The 27317-nt window shown below is 37.2% G+C and overlaps 1 protein-coding gene and 1 pseudogene across 1 annotated transcript in view; one reads left to right on the top strand and one right to left on the bottom strand.

Moving 5' to 3' along the window:
* Positions 1–543: 543 nt before the first annotated feature.
* Positions 544–1135, bottom strand: LOC122217053 (annotated as a pseudogene).
* A 3956-nt stretch (positions 1136–5091) lies between these two features.
* Positions 5092–27317, top strand: part of TACR3 (tachykinin receptor 3) — an 85116-nt gene continuing 62890 nt past the window's right edge. The window contains exon 1 of the mRNA XM_042933950.1: positions 5092–5639. Coding sequence (XP_042789884.1) covers positions 5092–5639 — 548 coding nt within the window. The remainder of the gene's footprint in view (positions 5640–27317) is intronic.

Below are 27317 nucleotides of genomic sequence, written 5' to 3' on the forward strand. Positions count from 1 at the left end.
ATGACCTGAGCCGAAGTCAGACGTTCAACTGACTGAGCCACCCAGGCGCCCCAGAGGTTTTTTTTTCTTACTATATTAGTCTCTTTTTATTCTTTTGGAAATCTCTTCTAGGGTTAACTACTTCTGTTTGTTGATGATGACATGTATAAGGAATCCACTTCAAATGTTCACCCAGCTATGAGCACGGTCTTTCCCTTTACTTGAACTCAGAATTAAGACTTTTGGTTCTTGGTTTGTTTTTTGTTTTTGTTTTTTAATATTCCAGCCCCAGAAGTAGTCTTCACTTCTTCAGGCAGTCTTATGCTTTCTAGCAGTAGTCTACAACCAGGCTCTAGCTTCTCCAGGACACTACACACAATGGATTTAAATATGTATTAAACTAAGAGCCTTTCTCTCAAATTGGTTTAAATGCATTTTTTAGACAACGCACACAAAATGTTTTTTTTTTTAATTTTCTTAAAAACAATGCCTCCATTCCAAATAAGTCAAGGTCAAAATAACTGAAGAGCTCCAGATGACATCAGTCCCATTCATCTAAGTTCTAGTGTTGTGTGGAGGAAGAGGATTAGCCAGTTATGACAATGGGTGATACATCCAAAGTTACAGCCAAATTCATTAACATTTTTCCATTTCTAAACCATCCTTAAAGAAGACCACATATGGGGTCACACCATCTTTGTGGTAGTCCAGCAGGGCAAGCATGCCATCTGGATCCATGTTTTCACCAATAAAGAACTGGTAGCTTTTGAAATTAGCTAGGATATGCTTGACCTGTTCTGCAGCCCCTGTCATAAAAGATTTTACTTTTTCTGGCTTCCATTGTTAAAGTGTGCCTTGGATTGATTTCATATAATCTTTGATAAACTTCTTGTAGGCTTCTTTTATGAAGCTGGATTCCTACAAGTGATAGTTCATGGCGATATCAACACCAGTGATTACTAAACTTCCAGTACCTTCACCCTTAGGGCCTTGCAGTGGATGCACTTCCACCAATAAGTGAGTCATCAATGTTATTCACTGTCCTCCTGACCATCTTCCCCTCCACCTCCAGACACAGTGGGTCCGCAATCTCCTGAATCTTGTAGATGTCAGAGAACATCTCATCGTGACTGATGAAGTCCTGGTGGATGATCATAGATGGTAGCTGGAGAGGAGCCATCGTGGTGTTAGTTCAGCAGGCACCCAGAGGTCTGAACTAGCATGATGTAGCCTGAGCAGCACTGGGGAGGAGGGGAAAGGGGACAGAAAAGCCACACTCCCAAGTTTTGAATGTAAGAGTATAGGATCTTAAGAGATGCCTTCTGCTATGTTAACATTTCCTCTGCCCCTTCCCCTTCCCTCAGGAGTCCAAGACGAAAACTTTTGGCTTTCTTATGGTAAGAGAAAAAGGAATACCAGCAGACTGTATTCAGGTAGGGGCAGGATTCAGATTCTGGAGCTATAATGAGCAGATTATTCATCAAATTGTCTTAGGAAGAAGGCTAAGAAATGTTTCTTAGCCATTATATTCTAAGCCTTCCCACTTTTCAAGGCATACTCTTCTGATAAGTCTATTATTTGGCATTTCATTTCATCCTCACAAAGAAATTTTTATTCCCTGAAGTGTAGGTGACATACAATGTGTACAACATAGTGATTCAACAACTCTATATATTAGGTTATGCTCACCACAGGTGTGGCTACCATCTGCTACCATATTACACTCTTACAATACCACTGATTATATTCTCAAAGCTGTACCTTTCATCCCTGCATGGCTTACTCATTCCATAACTGGAAGCCTGTGTCTCTCACTACCATTCACCCATTTTGCCCATCCTTCCCCTTTCCCCACTGGCAACCAACAATTTGTTCTCTATATTTATGGGTCTGCTCTTGCTTTTTTGTTGTTTTATTTTGTTTTTTAGATTCCATGTTTAAGTGAAATCATATGGTAGTTGTCTTTCTCTGACTCATTTCACTTGTCATAATACACTCTAGGGCCATCCATGTTGTCACAAATAGCAAGATATCATTTTTTTTTTTTATGGCTGAGTAATAGTCCAGTGTGTGTATATACCACATCTCCTTTATCCGTTCTTCTATCTATGGACACTTAGGTTGCTTCCATATCTTGACTATTGTAAATAATGCTACAGTAAACAGAGGGGTACAAATATCTTTTCCTCACAAAGAAATTCTTTAAGAGAAGTTGACAGAATCCAGAATTCAATGAACACATCCTCTTGTTCAGTTGCACACTCCCATTTTTCTCTATACCTTCCTATTCCACTATTCATAATACTTGCTCTAATGTTAAAAATACTGTTGGACTACAAGCTCAGTGAGGATAGGGTTCATATCTGGCTTATATCTTTAGTTTTACCTGCTACATTCCTAGGACTTGGCACAGCTCTTGGAAGGAAATATACTCAATACCGATGAGGGGAATGACTGAAGCAATGAATGAACAATAAATCCTCTATGGGGAAACAGATAGATTCTATAGAAGGTAGCTCTAAAAGGAAAGCCATGTCCTGGATTCCTCTCTTCCTCTGAAAGAACTCATTAAACCCCTTTTATTGTTAAGTACTTCTAATTCCATCATTATCACTTTTTTTTCGTATCATTTCCACTCATGGCAAAGTCCAATAAAGGCAAAATCACAGACATGATAAGTAAAGCAACAGAGTAAACTGAATGGATTTCTACACAAGTAGGCAATTTTACAACTTTAAATATTTGATCAAAATATGCATAATTATTACCAAGTCACCACATGACTCATTTGATGAATGGTGCATGTCATACAAAAAAAATTTTCTTTTAATTCTTCCTTGATTTCATTAGAGAAGAAAGAAGTTTTCAGTTGTAACTCAAGTAATTTCTAAATGGTGAATTGGCAGAAAGAAATAATCTGCCTTTCAAAAGAAAATGGTTTAGTTTAGAATTAGTAAGCAAGACATGTGGAATCTCTATAAAATTCACTTATGATTTATCACATATTTTCATAGGCTTCACTGAGAAGAAATAGTAAATAATAACTTGATAATTATCATTTTCAGCATGCATTTATTTTGAAGCAGAGTTGTATAATATATTTATTATCAGGTTGCTTCAAACTTATTTCTACATAGTACCTTGTTTATCATAAAAATTACAATAAGGAAAACAGTATCATTACCAATCATCCTAAGTCTATTTGTACAATAGTCACTGCAGTGGGGTGCCTGGGTGGCTCAGTCTGTTAGGTTTCCAACTTCGGCTCCTGTCATGATCTCTCAGTTCATGGGTTCGAGCCCTGCATCTGGCTCTGTGCTGACAGCTTGGAGCCTGCTTCAGATTCTGTGTCTCCCTCTCTCTCTGCCCCTCCCCCACTCACACTCTGTCTCTCTCTTAAAAAATAAGCATCAAAAAAATAAAAAGAGAACAATAATCACTGCAGTTTTTGAGAAATATGTTCTAACACCGGGAAACTAAAGAATACAGAATGTTCACAAATCACACACTACATTTTCTTGAAGCAAGTAAAACTTGCTATGCTAGTCTATCTTACTTGAAAACGTTTAGATAAAATGAGCAATGATAACAACAGCAAAGGGTGCTAACATTTATTAAGGTCTCCCTCTTGCCTCCTGTTGTTGAGACTACTTGCTCCATATAATTATAACTATGTAAATTTGATTTTTTTTTTAATATTCATTTTCAAATGAGAAAACTGAGTTTCAAAGAGTTCAATGTTTTGGGGGAGTTGCTAATATGTTTAGCCCTAAATCCCTTTATTCCTGACCCCAAGAAAATAATAAAGAAGAGTTTCTGCTCTGGAACATACTAATAAATTGCCTGTAACATCCATCTAAGCACAGACTACTTCCTCTTGCTTGTACCCTACAGAGCCCTGCTGCTCACATGTTGCCAGCCAAAGCTCAGAAGTCAGGCCCTCTGGTCTGCACAGGACAGTAAGGTTACAGTCATGCATCCTTATCAATGTGTCCTCACGACAGGCCCGAAAACCAAGGCGCCAAATGTCCAAAGCCGTATAACCAAATGAACGTGTTTAAGTTGCTTACAAGATATGTTCACGCCAGGGAAATGAAAAGATGCAAGTCTCCTCATCGTATTTCAAGAAAATCGATGATCTATCCTCGGTGGGTAACTGCATTCCAACGGGAGCAGAATCCTCCAGGAGAATCCATAGTCTCTGCCAGGGAGGAAGGCGGAGGAGACTGGTTTCTGGTGACGGAGATTAGAAGAGGAGAAACGGGTAGACTTTGCAAATGGGAGCGAGAGGAAAAGGGATCTGGTACGTGAGAACATAAACAAGCAGCAAGTGGGGAGAAATTCCAAGAGCAAGTGACACCTAACAAAATGCGCGTCTAGCTGTGCCCCCAGCTTGCGGCAGGTAATAGCCACACAAGCTCTTTCTGACAATCTCTCCGCATCGTGCCTTCGCCCTAGAGGTGAATAGTTTAATTGGTTTAGAAACGAGCAGCTCATAATAGATGTCTGAGAACACAGACCTAAGTAAACATATCTTGAAGTTAAAAGAGGAAAAACAATCTCGTACAGATTTTAATTACAGCTGAGAAAGTGCAGTCTTTCCAGAGCGTCTCACCGCGCCGAGCGCCTGCTGCGCGGCTACCAGTAGCGAATGAATGAAATGCAAAAGGGGAGATGGAGGAAAGGAGTGCAATCGTAGCCCTCGAAGGGGTTCGTCAGCTCCGCGGCCCCCACAACGTCACCAAAGCCGGGACTGTAAGAGACTATAAAGCCCGCTGCAGCGCCTGAACCTCAGTGATCCAGCCAGTGCCCGGGAACTCGCGCAGGGGCGATCCCGGAGTTCCCCGCAGGTGACAGCTCCTAACAACTCGCTTCTCGACTGTCTCATCCTTCCTGCCGGCTAGAGACGCAAACTCCTCGGAAAAAGTGCTTCCCCCATTACCCATCACCTGCTGGCTCAAAGCATTTCTTAACCATCAAGGGCTGCGGTAGCCTCTCTACCTTGCTTCCAGGCGGAGCTGAGGTCTGCCCACCAGCAAAGGGACCAGGAAGCAGAGAAGACCTTCGGCTGGCGTCCGTGAGTGGGGAGATCGGGGCTGCAGACTAGCTTCGATGGGTTCTCTCCCCGCAGCCGCGAACTGGACCGACCGCGCGAGCACGGCGGGCGCGGATCCCGGGAACCTGAGCGCTGCGCTCGCGGCAGGGGCCGCTCCGGGGGCGGCTGAGGCTGAGTGGCTGCACCTGCTAGTCCAAGCTGGCAACCTCACGGCCTCGTCCTCTGCCCTAGGACTGCCCGCGGCCTCCCCGGCGCCTTCGCAACCCCGGGCCAACCTCACCAACCAGTTCGTGCAGCCGTCCTGGCGCATCGCCCTCTGGTCCCTGGCATACGGCGTGGTTGTGGCGGTGGCGGTGTTCGGGAACCTCATCGTCATCTGGATCATCCTGGCCCACAAGCGCATGAGGACCGTTACCAACTACTTCCTCGTGAACCTGGCTTTCTCCGACGCCTCTATGGCTGCCTTCAACACCTTGGTCAACTTCATCTATGCGCTTCACAGCGAGTGGTACTTCGGCGCCAACTATTGTCGCTTCCAGAACTTCTTTCCCATCACAGCGGTGTTCGCCAGCATCTACTCTATGACGGCCATTGCCGTGGACAGGTGAGGAGAGAATAGGGAGGAAGGAGGGAGAAGGGAGAGAGAAAAGCTGGGCAGTGGGACAATGTTACCAATGACAGGGTGACAAGATGGATTTGATAAAAGGAAAGGGACTAGGAAAGAACTCTTGGAAAAAGAAGTCACGAACACATTGATAATGCCCCAACTGGCTGAACCAGTTTCTGCTTCCATGGCTTCCCCCATTCTCCCTCAACGCCCCCTGATCTCTATTAATGGCATCTGGAGGGACTGAGAAGACCAATGAGAGAGATAGGGAAAGTCTGTCATTCCAAGTAGGACAAACTCAGCTAGAAACACTTAATACGAGCTTTCCCAAATGGATGCAAACAATTGCTGCAAAACTTACGTTCTCTGTAAAATGTATTTTTTGGTCTTCCTTCTCTCGTTAGTCACTATTCTGTCAGAGAAATGGACAATGAGTCACCCTCCATCCTTCCTTCCTCTCTCTGGTCTGCTGGTCCTCATCCCCACCCATCCTATTCTCTATCCTTGCTCCAAAGCCAATAGTGGTTTGGCCTCCCAGTCATGGAACATCCATCAGAGGTAATAATACCTCTCCAAAAGATTGCTGTATGCTATAAGTTTCTACAGGGTCTTGGGTTAGATTTCACTTTTAATAATCTGGGGAGGCTATAAACTGGATACATCCTGTGCCTGCAAGATTACATACAATCTAATGTTTCAGATAACGGGCAACAACAACAACAAAATCCCAAATAATAAATGGTTACAAAACAATACACACCACTTTATACATAGCTACTTAAGGTAATTTTTTAGAATGTTCCCCCATATACAGTGAGGATTCTGAGATTCTTAAGCAATTAAAAGAAGCTCCAATACTTTTCTGGTATCTAAATTTTTAGTATTTGTATTTGCTCTCTCCTATTGAACATTATGAACTATGCATACTTGTGTCAAGACAATGGTAAACCCCTACCTATTATTGAAAGCTGTTTATACTCTAATTCAATATTATTCTAAAAAATCAATAACAGTTGATCCCGTCCCTGTTTTGTGATTGGCAGCTTCACGGGGGATGTGTGGGGGTGAAGTGACTTTAACTTCAAGACTCAATGTCCTCAACTTTGAAAAGAAAAGTGAGCTTCTTTCTATAGCAACAAAACTGTTTCAAAAGAAAATGAGACAATATTCTCACTACATGAAGCCACTACTATGAGAAAAAATAAGACAAAACCAATTCTTTCCGTAAATCCATCCTCTGCATTTACCATTTTGAAACAGTGAGCACAAACTACTTTCACATGCTAGGCTTAGAGGATTAAACTGAAAGAGCAATGGTTAGTTGCCACTAATGAGGATAAATAAGCACAAAATCACATTTTTCAAAAGCCTCTGAAACTGCTAATCTTCCCTTTATCCCTGGTCGTCTACATGTATCTCACCCGTTCACTTTTGTGGGGTCAGAAGTGAGTATAAAGAAGGAACTGAAAAAATCAGCTCCAAGTTGAGGAACAGGAGAAATTGCCTCTGACCTTACTCTACCAAGATATAAATGAATGTTCCTTTGGTTTGAGCATCTGCCTTTTTGTTTTGTTTTGGGTTCCTTTCTAATCCATTACTTGTAAGCATGTGACTTTTAATGTGATCAGGAGGGACATTAGCATATCATGTTATAAAATTCTCTTGAATATTCTTCTTGAGATATTAATAATTCATTATGAAATTTGATGAAAATTTAGTGTGTGTGAAATTGATGTTTCAAGCCTAAGGGATCAAAAGGGGTATTTTTCCATTTATACAAAATCTGAAGTGGTCTTGGAATTACTTTGATTGATAATGTAATGTTATTTCAGTCACTGGCTTGAAATGAATGAATATTTTACTATTCATTACTATTTCTTTAGTAGAAACATTATTTAATCACCAAAACAATACAAAATTTATGGAGCATGAAATTTGCAACAAAATTTGAAGCATGCTCAGCTCAGATTCTGAAAATCTTTTAAAAACTGTAATTTATAGTAAGACTTTGGGTAGACCACTGATGAAAACAAATACAGAAATACAGAAAAAACCTCATTAAGAAAATTTTTAGAATAAAATAGGACATATAAGTTATTAGATTTTCCAAAGTTTACCGTTCCACAGAATCTTTCTGCACTAGTGTCTTATCAAACATGAACTGGAAAAGTAGTCCTGTGATATTTACAATTACTTTATAGATTCAAGTTTACATGCTTGACCTCCTCTGAGATATTTCAGGTGAGTGGTGGCGCCTTTGGTTATGGCTGCATAGACTCTCCACTTCATATAGAACATAGGTAACAGTATGTACTCACAGAAATCATATTTTCCTGTATAATTAATGCTTTCTTGAAATAATCACAAAGGTTATTAGTTCCCTAATTAGTTCTTACTGAGAAAGGAATACATCATTTAAACTGCAGTGTGAACACTTGTCTTATTGAATTGTATTTTCTACCCTCATTTAATATAAACTGAATTGTATCCTCCCAGCCTCAATAGAAAACATATTTAACTCACTCTGTCCCTCTGCATAAAATCAAAAGATCTTCTGAGCTTAAAAACTATTTCAGCTTTGACACAGGCACAAATGGATTTTCTTCAGCTGCAGCAAAATGCTTGCAATCTCCTATGAACTTGGAAATTTTAGACCTGATTGTAGATAATCCCTTAATGAACACCTGTATTTCATAAAAGTGACCGAACCTTACGGTAACGGTCACACATTTTGTTGAATAAAAGGCACTGAGTATTTCTTTAAGTGTTTGGTACTCATTCTGCACTGAGAGAATTGCTTGCTTTCTACTTCGACTTTTTTTTTTTTTTTTTTTTTTTGTATAATATTAGTATCTGTACTAATGATCTGAATGTGAGATCACAGGTTCTGGTCTCATCCTGAGACACATTACCTTCTGCTTTATTCAAAATCTGCAAAACAGTTTTTATTGGCTTAGAAACCATCTTTCAGTTCTACAAAGTTTCCTTTTGCCTGGAAGGCTACTTCAGCATCCCTACACACCCATAATACACACACACATGCACACACACACACATACTGGAATTCTTTGCCAACAAGGTTACCGTTTCTCTTCACCATCCTTCCCAAATTTGCCATTTTGAATTTTAACATTTAAATATAACATTTATCTAAAAGATGCTAAGCTTTCCCAAGATCATACAATAAAGCTGAGATTCAAACCACTGTAATCCACTCAAGGGCCTGTGCTATTCTCAGCCTCTACGCTATTACGGCTCCTAAGGAATTCTGATGATTGAAGACTTTAATTAGACAAAAATTATTACTTTCATTTAAATTAGAATTCAGTGCTTATTTATAGTACATAAACTATATAACTATATATATATTATATCTCTTACATGTGTAATAAACACATCATATATATATATATATATATTATCATATATATATATATATATATATATTACCTTTGTTTTAATTAAGAATGTAGATATTGGAAATATATAAAAATATTGTCATTTGATTCATTTATGGCATATCTACTTGATATATGGGAATATTAAAAAACAGTAAATATTTTCTTCCATTTTCTAAGTGCATTTTTGAGATCAAGTTAGAAGCTCTAGGAAGGTTTATTAATATATAGTAAAGGACAATTTCCAAGCTCATAGGCCAGTATTAATTGGAATATTTAATTAAAGAATTTTTAAAATGACATTCACTGTTTCTTACCTGGAAACCTTAAGGAACTAATTCAGTATGTTTTATTTAATTGTCCAAAAACATTAACAAAATAACAAAAAATACCTTATATTCTTGAAATCCAGGGACACACCAAGTATGGATAATTATTATTTTTTTGAAGTTTTTTAATGTTTATTTATTTTTGAGAGAGAGACAGAGACAGTGACACAGCGTGAGTGTGGAGTGTGGGAGGGGCAGAGAGAGAGAGAGAGAGAGAGAGAGAGAGAGAGATAGACAGAATCTGAAGCAGGCTCCAGGCTCCAAACTGTTAGCACAGAGCCCTACGCAGGGATCAAACTGACCAACAGTGAGATCATGACCTTAGGCAAAGTCAGAAACTTAACCTACTGATCCACCCAGGCACTCCTATACTGCAAATTCTTACAAAATTAGTCATGAGCACATGGTGAAAGCAATAAATATACATTAATCGAATGGGTAAAACATCAGATCATCACAGCATATGTCATCACAAGCGCTCTTATATAACTAGCAGAACTCCAGTTGATATTAAGGTTATATTCACCATAATGGGAAAGAATATATTGAAAAAGAGTTTGCAGCGTATTTAACAGACCTAGTGTAAAAACAAAACCTTTAAAATATATAACACATTCTTACACACTAATAAGAACATATAGTACTATATGAAAAGAACCAAAGTCATAAAGAGTTGATAGAAGAAAAATTAAAATGTCTAACAAACATAAATTTATGGGTTGCCTACATTCTGTATCTCCCTTTCTTCACCTCCTATTTTCTCCTCAAGCTACTTAAATCTGATTTCATCTCCCAACACTCTATCTAGAGAGGCTTGTTGTGAAATCCAGGGGGCATTTCAGTCCTCAACTTCCTTGATTTTTCAGTAGTGCCTACCACCTATCATGTGGCTACTGTTTCTCGGCTTCCAATTTCCTTGGTCCCCTCCTTCTTCTTTGGCCTGTCTTCCATGCTTGTATTTCTGATTCTCTGCCTCTATGTAGTGATTAAAGAAATAGGTTCCTCAATGCTAAATCCTGGGCCTGATTTTGTCCTAACTTTATTCTCTCTCCCCAAGTAAACTCATCTAAACCCATGGCTTTATTTTTCACTTTTGAATAAAGAGTTACCATTTTTTTTCTATTATCAAATTGGTTTTCTTTTGGATTATAAAAATGCATAACAATCTATACAGTAGATAAATATAAATGAATTAAAAATTAAGACTGGAGAAAATAAAGAGAGAAAATACAAACAAAATCAGGGTGAAGTTGTAACATGGATAGAGTCCTATCATTTATGAAAGAAAGAGTCCTAATTGTTTATGAAAGGTGAACTTGAAATATGTCTGAGACTCTTAATATACATGCAAAAGAATACAATTAGTAATATAGTTTACACTATCTATAAAAACAATACATACACATTCCTTAAGGGCTAAGGGATTTCTAGTATTGAGTTTCAAGAAATTCTTTGTATGGGTAATAAAGAGGACACTGTCCTCAACCACACTGTCACAATGCAAAAGCAGGTTTCCTACAGATGTTTGTTAAGTGTTCCTCTGGGTGAGCTAGAGGCATGTGCCAAAGCAGAATTCAGTGAATGAAGTCTCCAGGGAACCAAATCTCTATTTGGACAGTTTCCAGGTGGCCAGATTTGATGCACTGAAGAAATTATAAGAAAGGATAAAGTACATTTCTGCTAGAAGTATTTTCCTCACCTGAACTTTGGATATACCTTGGGAAGCAGGTAACTCAAAGTTGTAATACACAGCTAAAACTCTCCAAATCATCTTTATTCCAGCCCCTAATCTCTGATCCTTATATATCCTCTATACCAGTCTTTTATTGCAATGTATTTTGTCACTCATTCATTTTAAGGGGCATATATGCACAGTGCAAAAATTCCAAATATCCAACTCTCATTTTCGTGATATATTTATATATATCTCACATATATGTATGATATACATACACACACTCTGGTGCACAGTAAATTATACACATGCATAAATATAGGTTTCTTTCCTTAAATTACTAAAATAATGTCACATTATTATGTCACTTAAAAAAATTTTTAATGTTTATTTATTTTTGAGAGAGAGACAGAGCACAAGTGGGGGAGGGTCAGAGAGAGAGGGAGACAGAATCTGAAACAGGCTCCAGGCTCCCAGCTGTCAGCACAGAGCCTGATGTGGGGCTAGAACCCACAAGCCGTGAGATCATGACCTGAACAGAAGTCAGACACTTAAATGGCTGAACCACCCAGGTGCCCAAAATTATTATGTCATTTTTAATTTAACAAACTACTAAACATTTATTGAACAAATTATAAATCTTAGACATTATTTGATATGAGAATTAGAAATGTATCTTACTCTATAATGTTCTTTAATTTTTAATAGATAATATGTATATTTGGTTTAAAACTCAAAAAGTAACTGGCTCACAATTGAAAGTCCTGTATCTAAACCTTCTTCAAGTTCTGGTCATGTATATTCAATTATCTACTTGAGATTTCCACCTGGATGTCTGAAAAGCTCCTTAAACTCCACCAAACATGTTATCTTACCTCCAAACATTTTCCTCTTCCACTGTTCCCCATTTCAAGACACAGCACAAGGATCCATTCAGTTGTTCAAATAGCTCCCAAGTCTATTACCTTTTCTCTGTCTCTGTCTCCACTTCCCAAGTCCAAGCTACCATCATGGTCCTATTGTAAAAAAAGAATGATGCTTTTAAAACATATCTAAGAACATGATTCTTCACCCCTGCTTAAAACTCCTACCATGTTTTCCCACTGCTCATGTGAGAAAAAGAATATTCTTAAGCCAGACAATAATGACTGATTTCTTGACCTGTCCAATTTAATCTCATACGATAACTCAGCTGCCTAAGCTCTGTTCCAGCCACTCCTATCCTCTTGCAAGTCCCTGAATGTATGATGCTATATTTTTGCCACAAAATCTTTGAACACAGTACACCATTTCAAATTCCCCTCTGCCAATTCTTCATAAGTTAAGTGTGCTCTTCTATTAGATAAGAGCTCAAATGTCACTTTCACAGGGAAACCTTCTATGAGCCTCCTAATTTAAATAGATGTCCCTTTATCAACTCTCTTAGCACATGTCTGTCATGGCATTTTTCACATATTAAAATTCATATTTATATTTAAGACTATGTGATTAATAATTTCCTCTAATAGATTTGTAAACACCATGAACACAGGTTTCATTCTGATCTGAGTGCTCTTTGTATCCTTATGCCTGTCATACCGGTTTGCACATGATAAGCACACAGTCCAGACTGCTGAATAAATGAATCAGAAGAGTAATTAAACAAATGGAAATTAAAATAATGAGATATAAATCTTTATCTATTAAAATTATCAGACATTGGCACGTATGTAGTGAAAAGGGCATTTTTACACAAACTTTTAGGTTGAACCTTATGCAACTGCCATTTTTTATCATTTAAAATGTCAATTACTATTTCATATGGTTTAGCCTAACAGTTGTGTATATTTTGTCAAAATTTTTCAGGAGTTCAATTTGCCAATATATTCAAGGATATTTTTCAAACTAAAATTCAAAGAACTGAAAACATTAAAAATTCCAACAAAAGAAAATGATAGAGTAAATAATGAGGCATCTAAAAAATGGAATTCCATGTAGAAATTTATTTTATTTTATTTTTTTCATTTTTTTATTTTATTTTATTTTTTTTAATATATGAAATTTATTGTCAAATTGGTTTCCATACAACACCCAGTGCTCATCCCAAAAGGTGCCCTCCTCAATAGCCATCATCCACCCTCCCCTCCCTCCCACCCCCCATCAACCCTCAGTTTGTTCTCAGTTTTTAAATCACATTTGAATACAACATAGGTCCTCTCAAGTCTCCAGGTACACATGTATTAATGTGGTAACATTAGCATAAATATCCAAAATTTTTAAAATGTTATAACCTTTCCTTATAAACCCCTTCTTACTAGTCTCCAATGATTTCAGAGTCCCTAGGGAGGTCTGACAAACAGTTCATCAGTAGTCCTCTTTAGCATTTCTATTTCCCCCATCCCACACTAGCGAAAAAAGAAAAGAAAAGAAAATCAGCATCCTTACATTGGTCCAGAGCATGACAGTTTCTCTGGATGGGGAAGCCAAGTCCTACTCCAGATTGTTGTTTCGGGCAAATTTCATCTAAATCTGCAAAACTCGTAAGTCACAAACTTTGCCCTCGGCTTGAAATTTTTGTTACGATTATTTGTGTTGAAAGAGACTCTGGAAGAATGATCTTGTCCCTAATCTTTGCTCCATTAACAATTTCTTAATGACTAATATTCCTTCATCTTCTACTTGCAACTTTCTCTCCCTGGGGCTCAACAATAAATGGCATGTCCAGGATGAGGAATTGTCCATACCTCCTCTCCCCCATGCCTCATCACTCTGAACATAAATCATTTTTATTGAGGTTTGATCACTGGTACATTAAATAAATTCTGAAAAATATAAAATTGGGATTGGCAGACCTACCACTTCATTAGACACAGAGTTTGAATCCCATTGAGACTCAGCAGGATCTCTAACACATGAAGAATTTTTAGACTATGGATTAACAGTCTAATATAATTCTATACGTGCAATAAGATTGACTTGCTCTGATTGGTGAGACTTTCTCAGTAATTTTATTTTGCTTTGTACTTTTTTAATTATCTATAACAAAATGCACTTCTTTTACATGAAACAAATAATTAAAGTTCTGGAGATTGATGGTGAAGTCTGCACAACAATATGAATATACTTAATATCTGAGATGTACACTTAAAAACAGACAAAACAGGGGTGCCTGAGTGGCTTAGTCGGTTAAGCATCTGACTCTTGATTTCAGCTCAGGTCATAATCTCATGGCTGGTGAGTTCCAGCCCCACATAGGGCTTTGCTCTAATAGCATGGAGCCTGCTTGGGATTCTCTCTCCCTCTCTCTCTGCCCCTTCCCAGTTATCTCTCTCTCTCTCTCTCTCTCTCTCTCTCTCTACCTCAAAATAAAAAAAAAAACTTTTAAAAAATTGTTAAAATGGTAATTTTATTTATATTTTGCCACAATACAAATTTTTTAAATATTAATTAAAATACATATTTTTAAAGAACCAATAGTGACTCTAAGGTATATGCCAAACAGTTTAGACTCCAGAATAGAACAACAACTTGATTAACCTTTGTACAGACATTTTTGTGGTAGATGTGTTATGGCAACATTATTAAACACAGTTTCTAAGTTGAATTCAAATTTATGAAGAAATCTCTGGCAAGACAGTACTATTAACATTATAACAGATTATTTTATAGGCTGTGAAGTCTTTTTCCCAGGAATTGTATAACAATATCTCAGCTGTGTGGAATAATTTAAAAGCCTGGCTAAAGGTACAAGGATAAATTTAGTTTGGTATGTGACATAGGTTTTTTTATTTTATTTTATTTTTAATTTTTAAAAATTTACATCCAAATTAGTTAGCATATAGTGAAACAATGATTTCAGGAGTAGATTCCTTAATGCCCCTTACCCATTTAGCCCATGCCCCCCTCCCACAAGCCCTCCAGCAACCCTCAGTTTGTTCTCCATATTTATGAGTCTCTTCTGTTTTGTCCCCCTCCCTGTTTTTATATTATTTTGTTTCCCTTCCCTTATGTTCATCTGTTTTGTCTCTTAAAGTCCTCATATGAGTGAAGTCATATGATTTTTGTCTTTCTCTGACTGACTAATTTCACTTAGCATAATACCCTCCAGTTCCATCCACATAGTTGCAAATGGCAAGATTTCATTCTTTTTGATTGCCAAGTAATACTCCATTGTATATATATAACACATTTTATTTATCCATTCACCCATCGATGGACATTTGGGCTCTTTCCATACTTTGGCTATTGTTGATAGTGCTGCTATAAACATGGAGGTGCATGTGTCCCTTCGAAACAGCACACTTGTATCCCGGTGGGTGACATAGGTTTTTAAATATTTGCTTAAATCCCCCATTTTGAGCTTTTTTATCATCTATCAGATATCTTTCTTCCCATCTGCTCAAGTATCAAGGTTATTTAAAATTATCTTTTATGCATACCTGTAAAGTAAGGAAAATATGTATATGACTATATCACTAAGCAAGCAAGTGGGCTCAGTGTTCTAGAGCTGGCTAGAGGGAATCAATTGCATGCATTTCTTCCCAACTCAGCATTTAGTGATATTACTTTTGTAGCTTGAAATCATGGTTAGAGTTTACACTTTGAAAATCGGAAGACACTAGAAATCAGAAGTTTTGTTTTCTGTTTGATTTTTTTTTCCCCTCAGAGTTCTTGTAGTTAAACATTTACCAGCACATAACTCACTATATTTGTAGTTACTCTCTTAACAGATACTTCTCGAGTACCTTCCAACTACTAAATGTAGGTATGGTGCACATTGGAATAAACAAGTTAGATATGGCCCATACCCTAATGAAACGCTGAATTAATATATCTATCTTGAACCCTTCAGCTGTATTTCAGAATTTTAAATCCAACAACCTATTCAACTTCACCATTCAGATGTCTAACAGGCAGCTCAGACTTTACTGAGACTGAGATAGCCCCAGAGTTTACATCCAAACTGAGTTCCTGATATTCCTCCAAACTTACCCCTGCACTCTTCTGAGGTCAAAATCTGAGCCTCAGGCCAAAACTCTTGGAAGTAATCTTGCCTCATCTCTTCTTTCATACTCCATATCCAATCCATCAGCAAATCTAGCACCTTTATTTTCCAAATATATGTAGAACCTAATCACTTCTTAAGATGTCTACTGCTGCCTCCCTAGTCTGAGTCAATTCATGTCTCACCTAACCCACTTTCCTACTCTCCCTCTTGTTCCTCTGGTCTGTTCTAAATACAACCACCAGAGTGATCCTGTTAATAATGAATCTGATCATTTCCCTTTCAATAAATTCTCCAGTGGTTCCCCAGTTCTCTCAGGGTAGAAATCAAAGTTCTTACAGTGGTCTATAAGTAACTAGTCCTTTGTCACTCTCTGATCTTATCTCTTTTACTTACTGCTCCACCATCACTAGTTTTCACTGTTTCAGCAACATACAAGGCATATTTCTACTTCAGGATCTTACACTCTTTTTTTTTTTTAAGTTTATTTTCTTTATTTTTGAGAGAGAGCAAGAGAGAGAATTCCTAGCAGGCTCTGCACTGCTAGTGTAAAAACTGACACGGGGCTCAATCCCACAAAACATGAGATCATGGTTCTCTGAGCTGAAATCAAGAGTGTGACTCTTAACTAACTGAACCACCCAGGTACCCCCAGGATCTTACATTTTATGTGAAACATGCTTTTTTCAGATAGCCATATTGCCCATTCCCTGTACTGCTTCTGAACCATGACTAAGCTACTTAAAATTGCTTTATTCTTTCTTAATCACATGCATCACCTTCTAAAATACCATATAATTAGCTCATCTTTATTGCTTATTGGATTTTGTCTATCTGTCCTACTGGGTTGTAAGTTCCATGAGGACTAGGTTAGATCTGTATTTCAACTGAATGAATGGATAATAAAGTTCGTGGTAACCATGAGAACACATCATAGGGGAAAGCACATGTAGAGTGTTAGAGCAGAAAATAATCGAAATTGTAGAAGCATTTTTAAAGTTCATTGTAAAAAGGAATAGAAAATATCTCCTAATAAATTGACTACGAGTAGTTAGCATTTAAATAAAAACAAAACATTTTAAATACTCTACCAACCTAATGCATGATTATAACATTAAGCTGAATTATCTATGAAGAAAAAGACTTGGAGATTTTCAAATAGGCATATGGAACAATTTTGAAGAAAATGAAATACTCACAAAATTGAGTCTTTATGTTGGATAAATACTATTAATCACGGTTCAGAATTCCCAGATGAATTAACCTGTTGAGTTTAAAAGATGGCATACTGCCATGTGTACTGATTTTTATACCTTCAAATTGAATGGATATTTGTAGGTAGGTTCTCCCAATAAGCTAACTACGTGGTATAAAATAAATTCAAAACTCTTTTTTTTTCAATATATGAAGTTTATTGTCAAATTGGTTTCCATACAACACCCAGTGCTCATCCCAAAAGGTGCCCTCCTCAATACCCATCACCCACCCCCCCCTCCCACCCACCCCCCATCAACCCTCAGTTTGTTCTCAGTTTTTAAGAGTCTCTTATGCTTTGGCTCTCTTCCACTCTAAACTCTTTTTAGTTTTCCTTCCCCTCCCCCATTGGTTTCTGTTAAGTTTCTCAGGATCCACATAAGAGTGAAACCATATGGTATCTGTCTTTCTCTGTATGGCTTATTTCACTTAGCATAACACTCTCCAGTTCCATCCATGTTGCTACAAAGGGCCATATTGCATTCTTTCTCATTGCCACATAGTACTCCATTGTGTATATAAACCACAATTTCTTTATCCATTCATCAGTTGATGGACATTTAGGCTCTTTCCATAATTTGGCTATTGTTGAGAGTGCTGCTATAAACATTGGGGTACAAGTGCCCCTATGCATCAGTACTCCTGTATCCCTTGCTAAATTCCTTGCTAAATTTCCTTGCTAAGTTCTTGCTAAATTCCTAGCAGTGCTATTGCTGGGTCATAGGGTAGGTCTATTTTTAATTTTCTGAGGAACCTCCACACTGTTTTCCAGAGTGGCTGCACCAGTTTGCATTCCCACCAACAGTGCAAGAGGGTTCCCATTTTTCCACATCCTCTCCAGCATCTATAGTCTCCTGATTTGTTCATTTTGGCCACTCTGACTGGCATGAGGGGATATCTGAGTGTGGTTTTGATTTGTATTTCCCTGATGAGGAGAGACATTGAGCATCTTTTCATGTGCCTGTTGGCCATCTGGATGTCTTCTTTAGAGAAGTGTCTATTCATGTTTTCTGCCCATTTCTTCACTGGGTTATTTGTTTTTTGGGTGTGGAGTTTGGTGAGCTCTTTATAGATTTTGGATACTAGCCCTTTGTCCGATATGTCATTTGCAAATATCTTTTCCCATTCCATTGGTTGCCTTTTAGTTTTGTTGGTTGTTTCCTTTGCTGTGCACAAGCTTTTTATGTTCATAAGGTCCCAGTAGTTCATTTTTGCTTTTAATTCCCTTGCCTTTGGGGATGTGTCAAGTAAGAAATTGCTACGGCTGAGGTCAGAGAGGTCTTTTCCTGATTTCTCCTCTAGGGTTTTGATGGTTTCCTGTCTCACATTCAGGTCCTTTATCCATTTTGAGTTTATTTTTGTGAATGGTGTGATAAAGTGGTCTAGTTTCAATCTTCTGCATGTTGCTGTCCAGTTCTCCCAGCACCATTTGTTAAAGAGACTGTCTTTTTTCCATTGGATGTTCTTTCTTGCTTTGTCAAAGATTAGTTGGCCATACGTTTGTGGGTCTAGTTCTGGGGTATCTATTCTATTCCATTGGTCTATGTGTCTCTTTTTGTGCCAATACCATGCTGTCTTGGTGATGACAGCTTTGTAGTAGAGGCTAAAGTCTGGGATTGTGATGCCTCCTGCTTTGGTCTTCTTCTTCAAAATTACTTTGGCTATTCGGGGCCTTTTGTGGTTCCATATGAATTTTAGGATTGCTTGTTCTAGTTTCGAGAAGAATGCTGGTGCAATTTTGATTGGGATTGCATTGAATGTGTAGATAGCTTTGGGTAGTATTGACATTTTGACAATATTTATTCTTCCAATCCATGAGCACGGATTGTCTTTCCATTTCTTTATATTTCTTCAATTTCCTTCATAAGCTTTGTATAGTTTTCAGCATATAGATCTTTTACATCTTTGGTTAGATTTATTCCTAGGTATTTTATGCTTCTTGGTGCAATTGTGAATGGGATCAGTTTCTTTATTTGTCTTTCTGTTGCTTCATTATTAGTGTATAAGAATGCAACTGATTTCTGTACATTGATTTTGTATCCTGCAACTTTGCTGAATTCATGTATCAGTTCTAGCACACTGCAGGTGGAGTCTATCAGATTTTCCATGTATAAGATCATGTCATCTGCAAAAAGTGAAAGCTTAACTTCATCTTTGCCAATTTTGATGCCTTTGATTTCCTTTTGTTGTCTGATTGTTGATGCTAGAACTTCCAACACTATGTTAAACAACAGCGGTGAGAGTGGACATCCCTGTCGTGTTCTTGATCTCAGGGAAAAAGCTCTCAGTTTACCCCCAGTGAGGATGATATTAGCTTTGGGCTTTTCATAAATGGCTTTTAAGATGTTTAAGTATGTTCCTTCTATCCCGACTTTCTCGAGGGTTTTTATTAAGAAAGGATGCTGAATTTTGTCAAATGCTTTTTCTGCATTGAGGATGATGTTAGCTGTGGGCTTTTCATAAATGGCTTTTATGATGTTTAGGTATGTTCCTTCTATCCCGACTTTCTCAAGGGTTTTTATTAAGAAAGGGTGCTGAATTTTGTCAAATGTCTTTTCTGCATCGATTGACAGGATCATATGGTTCTTATCTTTCCATTTATTAATGTGATGTATCACGTTGATTGATTTGTGAATGTTGAATCAGCCCTGCATCCCAGGAATGAATCCCGCTTGATCATGGTGAATAATTCTTTTTATATGCTGTTGAATTCAATTTGCTAGTATCTTATTGAGAATTTTTGCATCCATAGTCATCAGGGATCTTGGCCTGTAGTTCTCTTTTTTTACTGGGTCTCTGTCTGGTTTAGGAATCAGAGTAATACTGGCTTCATAGAATGAGTCTGGAAGTTTTCCTTCCCTTTCTATTTCTTGGAATAGCTTGAGAAGGATAGGTATTATCTCTGCTTTAAACGTCTGGTAGAACTCCCCTGGGAAGCCATCTGGTAAAGGACTCTTATTTGTTGGGAGATTTTTGATGACTGTTTCAATTTCTTCGCTGGTTATGGGTCTGTTCAAGCTTTCTATTTCCTCCTGATTGAGTTTTGGAAGCGCGTGGGTGTTTAGGAATTTGTCTATTTCTTCTAGGTTGTCCAGTTTGTTGGCATATAATTTTTCATAGTATTCCCTGATAATTGCTTGTATCTCTGAGGGATTGGTTGTAATAATTCCATTTTCGTTCATGATTTTATCTATTTGGGTCATCTCCCTTTTCTTTTTGAGAAGCCTGGCTAGAGGTTTATCAATTTTGTTTATCTTTTCAAAAAACCAACTCTTGGTTTCGTTGATCTGCTCTACAGTTTTTTTAGATTCTATATTGTTTATTTCTGCTCTGATCTTTAATATTTCTCTTCTTCTGCTGGGTTTAGGCTGCCTTTGCTGTTCTGCTTCTATTTCCTTTAGGTGTGCTGTTAGATTTTGTATTTGGGATTTTTCTTGTTTCCTGAGATAGGCCTGGATTGCAATGTATTTTCCTCTCAGGACTGCCTTTGCTGCATCTCAAAGCGTTTGGATTGTTGTATTTTCATTTTCATTTGTTTCCATATATTTTTTAATTTCTTCTCTAATTGCCTGGTTGACCCACTCATTCTTTAGTAGGGTGTTCTTTAACCTCCATGCTTTTGGAGGTTTTCCAGACTTTTTCCTGTGGTTGATTTCAAGCTTCATAGCATTGTGGTCTGAAAGTATGCATGGTATGATTTCAATTCTTGTATACTTATGAAGGGCTATTTTGTGACCCAGTATGTGATCGATCTTGGAGAATGTTCCACGTGCACTCGAGAAGAAAGTATATTCTGTTGCTTTGGGATGCAGAGTTCTAAATATATCTGTCAAGTCCATCTGATCCAATGTATAATTTAGGGCCCTTGTTTCTTTATTGACCGTGTGTCTAGATGATCTATCCATTTCTGTAAGTGGAGTGTTAAAGTCCCCTGCAATGACCACATTCTTATCAATAAGGTTGCTTATGTTTGTGAGTAATTGTTTTATATATTTGGGGGCCCCTGTATTCGGCATATAGACATTTATAATTGTTAGCTCTTCCTGATGGATAGACCCTGTGATTATTATATAATGCCCTTCTTCATCTCTTGTTACAGCCTTTAATTTAAAGTCTACTTTTTCTGATGTAAGTATGGCTACTCCAGCTTTCTTTTGACTTCCAGTGGCATTATAAATAGTTCTCCATCCCCTCACTCTCAATCTGAAGGTGTCCTCAGGTCTAAAATGAGTCTTTTTTACAGCAAATAGATGGGTCTTGTTTTTTGATCCATGCTGATACCCTACGTCTTTTGGTTGGCACATTTAGTCCATTTACATTCAGTGTTATTATAGAAAGATATGGGTTTAGAGTCATTGTGATGTCCATAGGTTTCATGCATGTAGCGATGTCTCTTGGTACTTTGTCTCACAGGATCCCCCTTAGGATCTCTTGTAGGGCTGGTTTAGTGGTGACGAATTCCTTCAGTTTTTGTTTGTTTGGGAAGATCGTTATCTCTCCTCCTATTCTAAATGACAGACTTGCTGGATAAAGGATTCTCGGCTGCATATTTTTTCTGTTCATCACATTGAAGATCTCCTGGCATTCCTTTCTGGCCTGCCAAGTTTCAGTAGAGAGATCGGTCACGAGTCTTATAGGTCTCCCTTTATATGTTAGAGCGTGTTTATCTCTAGCTGCTTTCAGAATTTTCTCTTAATCTTGTATTTTGCCAGTTTCACTATGATATGTCATGCAGATCGATTCAAGTTATGTCTGAAGGGAGTTCTCTGTGCCTCTTGGATTTCAATGCCTTTTTCCTTCCCCAGATCAGGGAAGTTCTCAGCTATTATTTCTTCAAGTACACCTTCAGCACCTTTCCCTCTCTCTTCCTCCTCTGAAATACCAATTATGCGTATATTATTTCTCTTTAGTGTATCACTTATTTCTCTAATTTTCTCCTCATACTCCTGGATTTTTTTTATCTCTCTTTTTCTTAGCTTCTTCTTTTTCCATAATTTTATCTTCTAGTTCACCTATTCTCTCCTCTGCCTCTTCAATCTGAGCCGTAGTTGTCTCCATTTTATTTTGCAACTCATTGATAGCATTTTTTAGCTCCTCCTGACTGTTTTTTAGTCCCTTGATCTCTGTAGCAAGAGATTCTCTGCTGTCCTTTATACTGTTTTCAAGCCCAGCAATTAATTTTATGACTATTATTCTAAATTCACTTTCTGTTATATTGTTTAAATCATTTTTGATCAGTTCATTAGCTGTTGTTATTTCCTGGACGTTTTTCTGAGGGGAATTCTTCTGTTTCCTTATTTTGGATAGTCCCTGGAGTGGTGTAGGACTTCGAGGCACTTCCCTTGTGCTGTCTTGAATAACTTGCGTTGGTGGACGGGGCCGAAGTCAGACCTGATGTCTTCCCCCAGCCCACCGCCGGGGCCACAGTCAGACTGGTGTGTGCCTTCTCTTCCCCTCTCCTAGGGGCGGGATTCACTGTCGGGTGGTGTGGCCCATCCTGGCTACTTGCACACTGCCAGGCTTGTGGTGCTGGGGATCTGGCGTATTAGCTGGGGTGGATCGGCCAGGTGCACAGGGGTGGGAGGGGCAGGCTCAGCTCGCTTTTTCTTCAGAGATCCACTTTGGGAGGGGCCCCTCTTCCGTGAGCCTCTTGTCTGCGCTTGGCTCCGGAGACTCCATTCTGCTAGTCTTCTGGCGGTTTTCTGGGTTATTTAGACAGGTGTAGGTGGAATCTAAGTGATCAGCAGGACGCGCGGTGAGCCCAGCGTCCTCCTACACCGCCATCTTCCCAGGATGAGCTCAAAATTCTTAAACTATGCATCATGTTTTCATTAGCTTAAAATATTTTACTCCTTAAATCAAAATACTTTCAAGATCTTTTCAACAAAGATTTACATAATCCTAATTTCATGTTGCAGGCTCTAGCATTTCAGAATCCAACAAAACAGGTATAATCCAATATTATTAAAAACAGAATAAAAGATTTTGGGCACATGGGTTGGTCAGTTGGTTAAGCATCTGACTTCAGCCCGGGTCATGATCTCACAGTTTGAGTTCCAGCCCCACATCAGGTGAGTTTGAACTGCACTTGATGAGCTCCAGTCCTGCTTCGGGTGAACATGAGTCCTCCTTCAGGTGACCCCTGCTTCTCTCTCTCTCCCTCTCTCTGCCCCTTGCTCACTTGTGCCCTCTCTCTCTCAAAAACAAAAGAAAATAAATAAAATAAAAAAGTAAAAAGTAAAAATAATAGATTAAAATATCTTTCCTATCCAAGAAATTACTGGCAATCCTCATTCACCAGTCACAGAACCATTGCTGATAAATAGCTTCAATGACCAGGAGTGAAACAGATCTCCTTAGAAACATATAAATAGATACCAAATTTATAGCTTTAGCAGCTCACAAACAGAATACACATGCTAAATATTAAATAAATAAATAAATAAATAAATAAATAAATAAATAAATATTTGTGTAAATAGTTTACCAATTTTATACTTTGCACAAATTTCAGTTACCAGATTTAGTTATGTAATATCAGTCCTCTCAAGAACATGGTTAAAATTTCAGTTACTAAGCCATATTAACTGCAATGTACTGGTGAAGTGTGAAGAAAGAGTGGGTGTTCTAGAGTCCTGTCATGGTCTCAGTGTAAGTGAGCATATGCCTCTGGCTTGTGAACTTCATAAGTGTTTTTCCTTTTTTTTATTTATTTTATTTTTTTAAATTTTTTAATTTTTATTTTTTTTATTTTTTTTTACTACCCCCTTAGATGGGCCAGGATGGCTAGAGTGTGTTAGAGTGGGATACTTCCCTTCTTCTACTTGGAAATGCTATATGGGGCTGGACTTGGCTATATGCTTCCCCTAGGACAGTTGGACTCTGATAGTACACTGTCTGATTAGGCTCTGGCTAATTTCCTCTGAAGGCAGGCCTTGCTAAGAAGAACAGTCTTTGGTACATTTCAAAATGGTCCCTTTTCCCCTCTCCCTGCCAGGGCATGAGGGGTTGTTCCTCCAATAATTAATGTGGTAACACGGTCAAATTCCTGCAGATAAATCTGATGATACTGTGGGGGACCCAAGCATAAAGGAAGTCTTTAACTTCCAGTCATGTCCACTCTGGGCCTCCAGCAATTCATCTACTACAGCTCAGGTTTTCCTACCTCGACACTAGTTCCAACAGAGGTTTTGCATGTGAGCCTTTGCTCAGGTATTTGCTTTTCTATCTTACCAAGCTTCGGGGCAGTGCATCCTCCCCTCTCTTACAGACCCAAGAAAAGTTGTTGATTTTTCAGTCTGTGCACCATTTTACTTGTTAGGATGGAGTAGCAAGTTCCAATCTCCCTACATACAGAACCAGAAACCAGAAGTCCCATGATGCTTATTTTCTATAAAAAAGTTAATTTTTTAACATTTCTAATGTTTCAAATTATACTGTATTCAATATTAGTTTCACTATTTTTTAATTTCCTTATGTATATGTAACTGAAAGTAAGAGTTTTAAATTTTTTGACAGAAATTTTTAAAGGTCACAGAAAATTTGTCATTTTTCTCATTGATTATTAAGATGACTTTGCAGTTTCAACTTGCATGGTCAATATGATGTTCCCCTAATACTTTCCAAAGTGAGAATTGCTTGTATGTCAAATATCACAACCTAATTGCCTAAGTTTGGTAATAAATAGATAACTTTTCTCTGAGACATTTGCACACTATTTTGCTAGTTGGCACATATAGACCATTCTATTCACCAAATATAACTAATGTATTACTCACCCATAAAAAGGAATGAAATGTTGCCATTCACAATGATATGGATAGAGCTAGAATGTATTATGCTAAGTGAAATAATTCAGTCGGAGAAAGACAATTACCATATGATTTCACTCATCTGTGGAATTTAAGGAACAAAACAAGCAAGCAAAAGGAAAAGAGAGGCAAACTAAGAAACAGTCTCTTAATTGTAAAGAACATTACCAGAGAGGTGGTGAGTGGGGGGTTGGGTTAAATAGGTCATGGCGATTAAGGAGTGCACTTGTGACGAGCACCAAGTGTTGTATGGAAGTGTTGTGTCACTATATTGTACACATGAGACTAATATTACTCTGCATGTTAACTAATAGAATTTAAATGCAAACTTTAAAAAAGTACCTTTGTCAGAGATACAAATTATATAGCTTTGCAAGGGAAATGGGAGAAAGGAAACATCTGCAAGGAAAGACAACCCAGACAAATAAGAACAGCTGAATACCAGAAACTATGTATATATGATGTCAAAATAAAGCCAGTGATCCTCTAAATAGATTTTGAAATGCATGCAAGATAACTCAATACACATTCCTAATACAATTTTTGGTGAATTACAATATATGATATTTTCTTAACAGGATAACCAAATATTTATCCCCAAACACAGTATGTCAGAATTACATGAAATAAACTTTACACACACACACACACACACACACACACACACACGCTTGAAAACAGAAGATATATAGTAAAAAATAACTAAATAGTAATAATATATCTATTGTTTTAAGGCTCAATGTAATTCTAGTAAAACCACAGTGGAAGTTGAATAGAATCTAAAATAGTCTACTAAAAAATTTTTGAGAAGGAGTTGCTTAGATTAATCAAGAAATGTTTGTTAATAATAAAAAGAATAATAAAGGAAATTGCCAATAAGAATGAGAAAATACTATAAATTATAATAAAAGAGAAAATTTGGAACTTGAACAAGAACCAAGGAGGGTTGACAGTATATATAATGAAATTCCTAGACATGTAAGATTATACAAAGAAAATACCAGTAGGCAATAAAAAAAGCATAATTAGTAAAAAAAAAAAAAATAAATAAGAAATTCAGAATTTATCTAATTAGGAAAAAACAAGTTAGAGCCTCACTTTACACTATGTGCTAATATAAATATCAGATAGACTAAATATTTAAAATATAACAATTAAACCATGAAGAAAAAACAAAATATTATCATTAAATAATCTTAGCTAGGAAAAAATTCCTAAGCAATAGGGCAGCAGAAGAATATAGAGAAAGATATCAGTTGATTTGACTGTAAGAAACTGTATAACCAAATCATTATACAGTTTAACCACAAAATCAAAAGCATAATTAAATAGCAAGCAAACTGCTTTCATTATTTTCAATATAAGTGATAGACACAGGGTTAATAACTTTAACTTATAATGAACTCCTATAAATCAATAAGATAATATTAATGCAAAATGCAAAACATGAAAATTTTTAAAAATAAAACTATTACATAAATAAATGAAAAATATTTATCTTCACAATAATGAAATAAATGCACATACACCTAAAAATATTTTATATTAATACAGTGCTAAAGAAAGAAGCAGGTAGAAATAGAAATCAGAACAACCTTTCAAGAAATCAATTTGGTAATGTATATACTGAAATTGCTCATTACTTTAAACACAACAATTTTACCTCTAGGTATCTATCCATAAAAAATAAAGTTGCAAAGAATGATTCATTGTTTGTAATTTTTTCACATTACAATAGGTCAGAAACAGACTTTCTTATGCATATTTAAAGAGCATGCAATAAAATATTAATTAAAGAGAATGTAGGTAATTATTTAAATAGATAAAAAATATATAATGATATATGAATAAATACACATATACAAAAATAAAATCGCAAAAAGGAAATGAGAAATGAACCAGGATATATAGCAATGTTGTCTTTCAGTAGGAGGATTGTGGGGAATTTGTATTTTCTTCGCATACCCTAGGATCTGGGGAAAAACTGTAACTTTCTCTAAAGCAGGATAAGATTATTTTTCCAGAATTTCATTTTGTAGTGAGACCTGAATGTTCATATGCTTTCTCATTACTCTGTTATTTTGTTGATTTATTCCATAGAAGCCTGGACAATGGTTCTGCCTTTGCTATAGCCAGTTCCTTAGAACTCATCCTGAGTTTCTTTACATGTACCTGTTTCTGCAAATCTCTGGAGTTATATAAAAGAGGATATCTAATGACCCTT

Source organism: Panthera leo, chromosome B1 (genome assembly GCF_018350215.1).
Source record: "Panthera leo isolate Ple1 chromosome B1, P.leo_Ple1_pat1.1, whole genome shotgun sequence".
NCBI lineage: Eukaryota > Metazoa > Chordata > Mammalia > Carnivora > Felidae > Panthera > Panthera leo.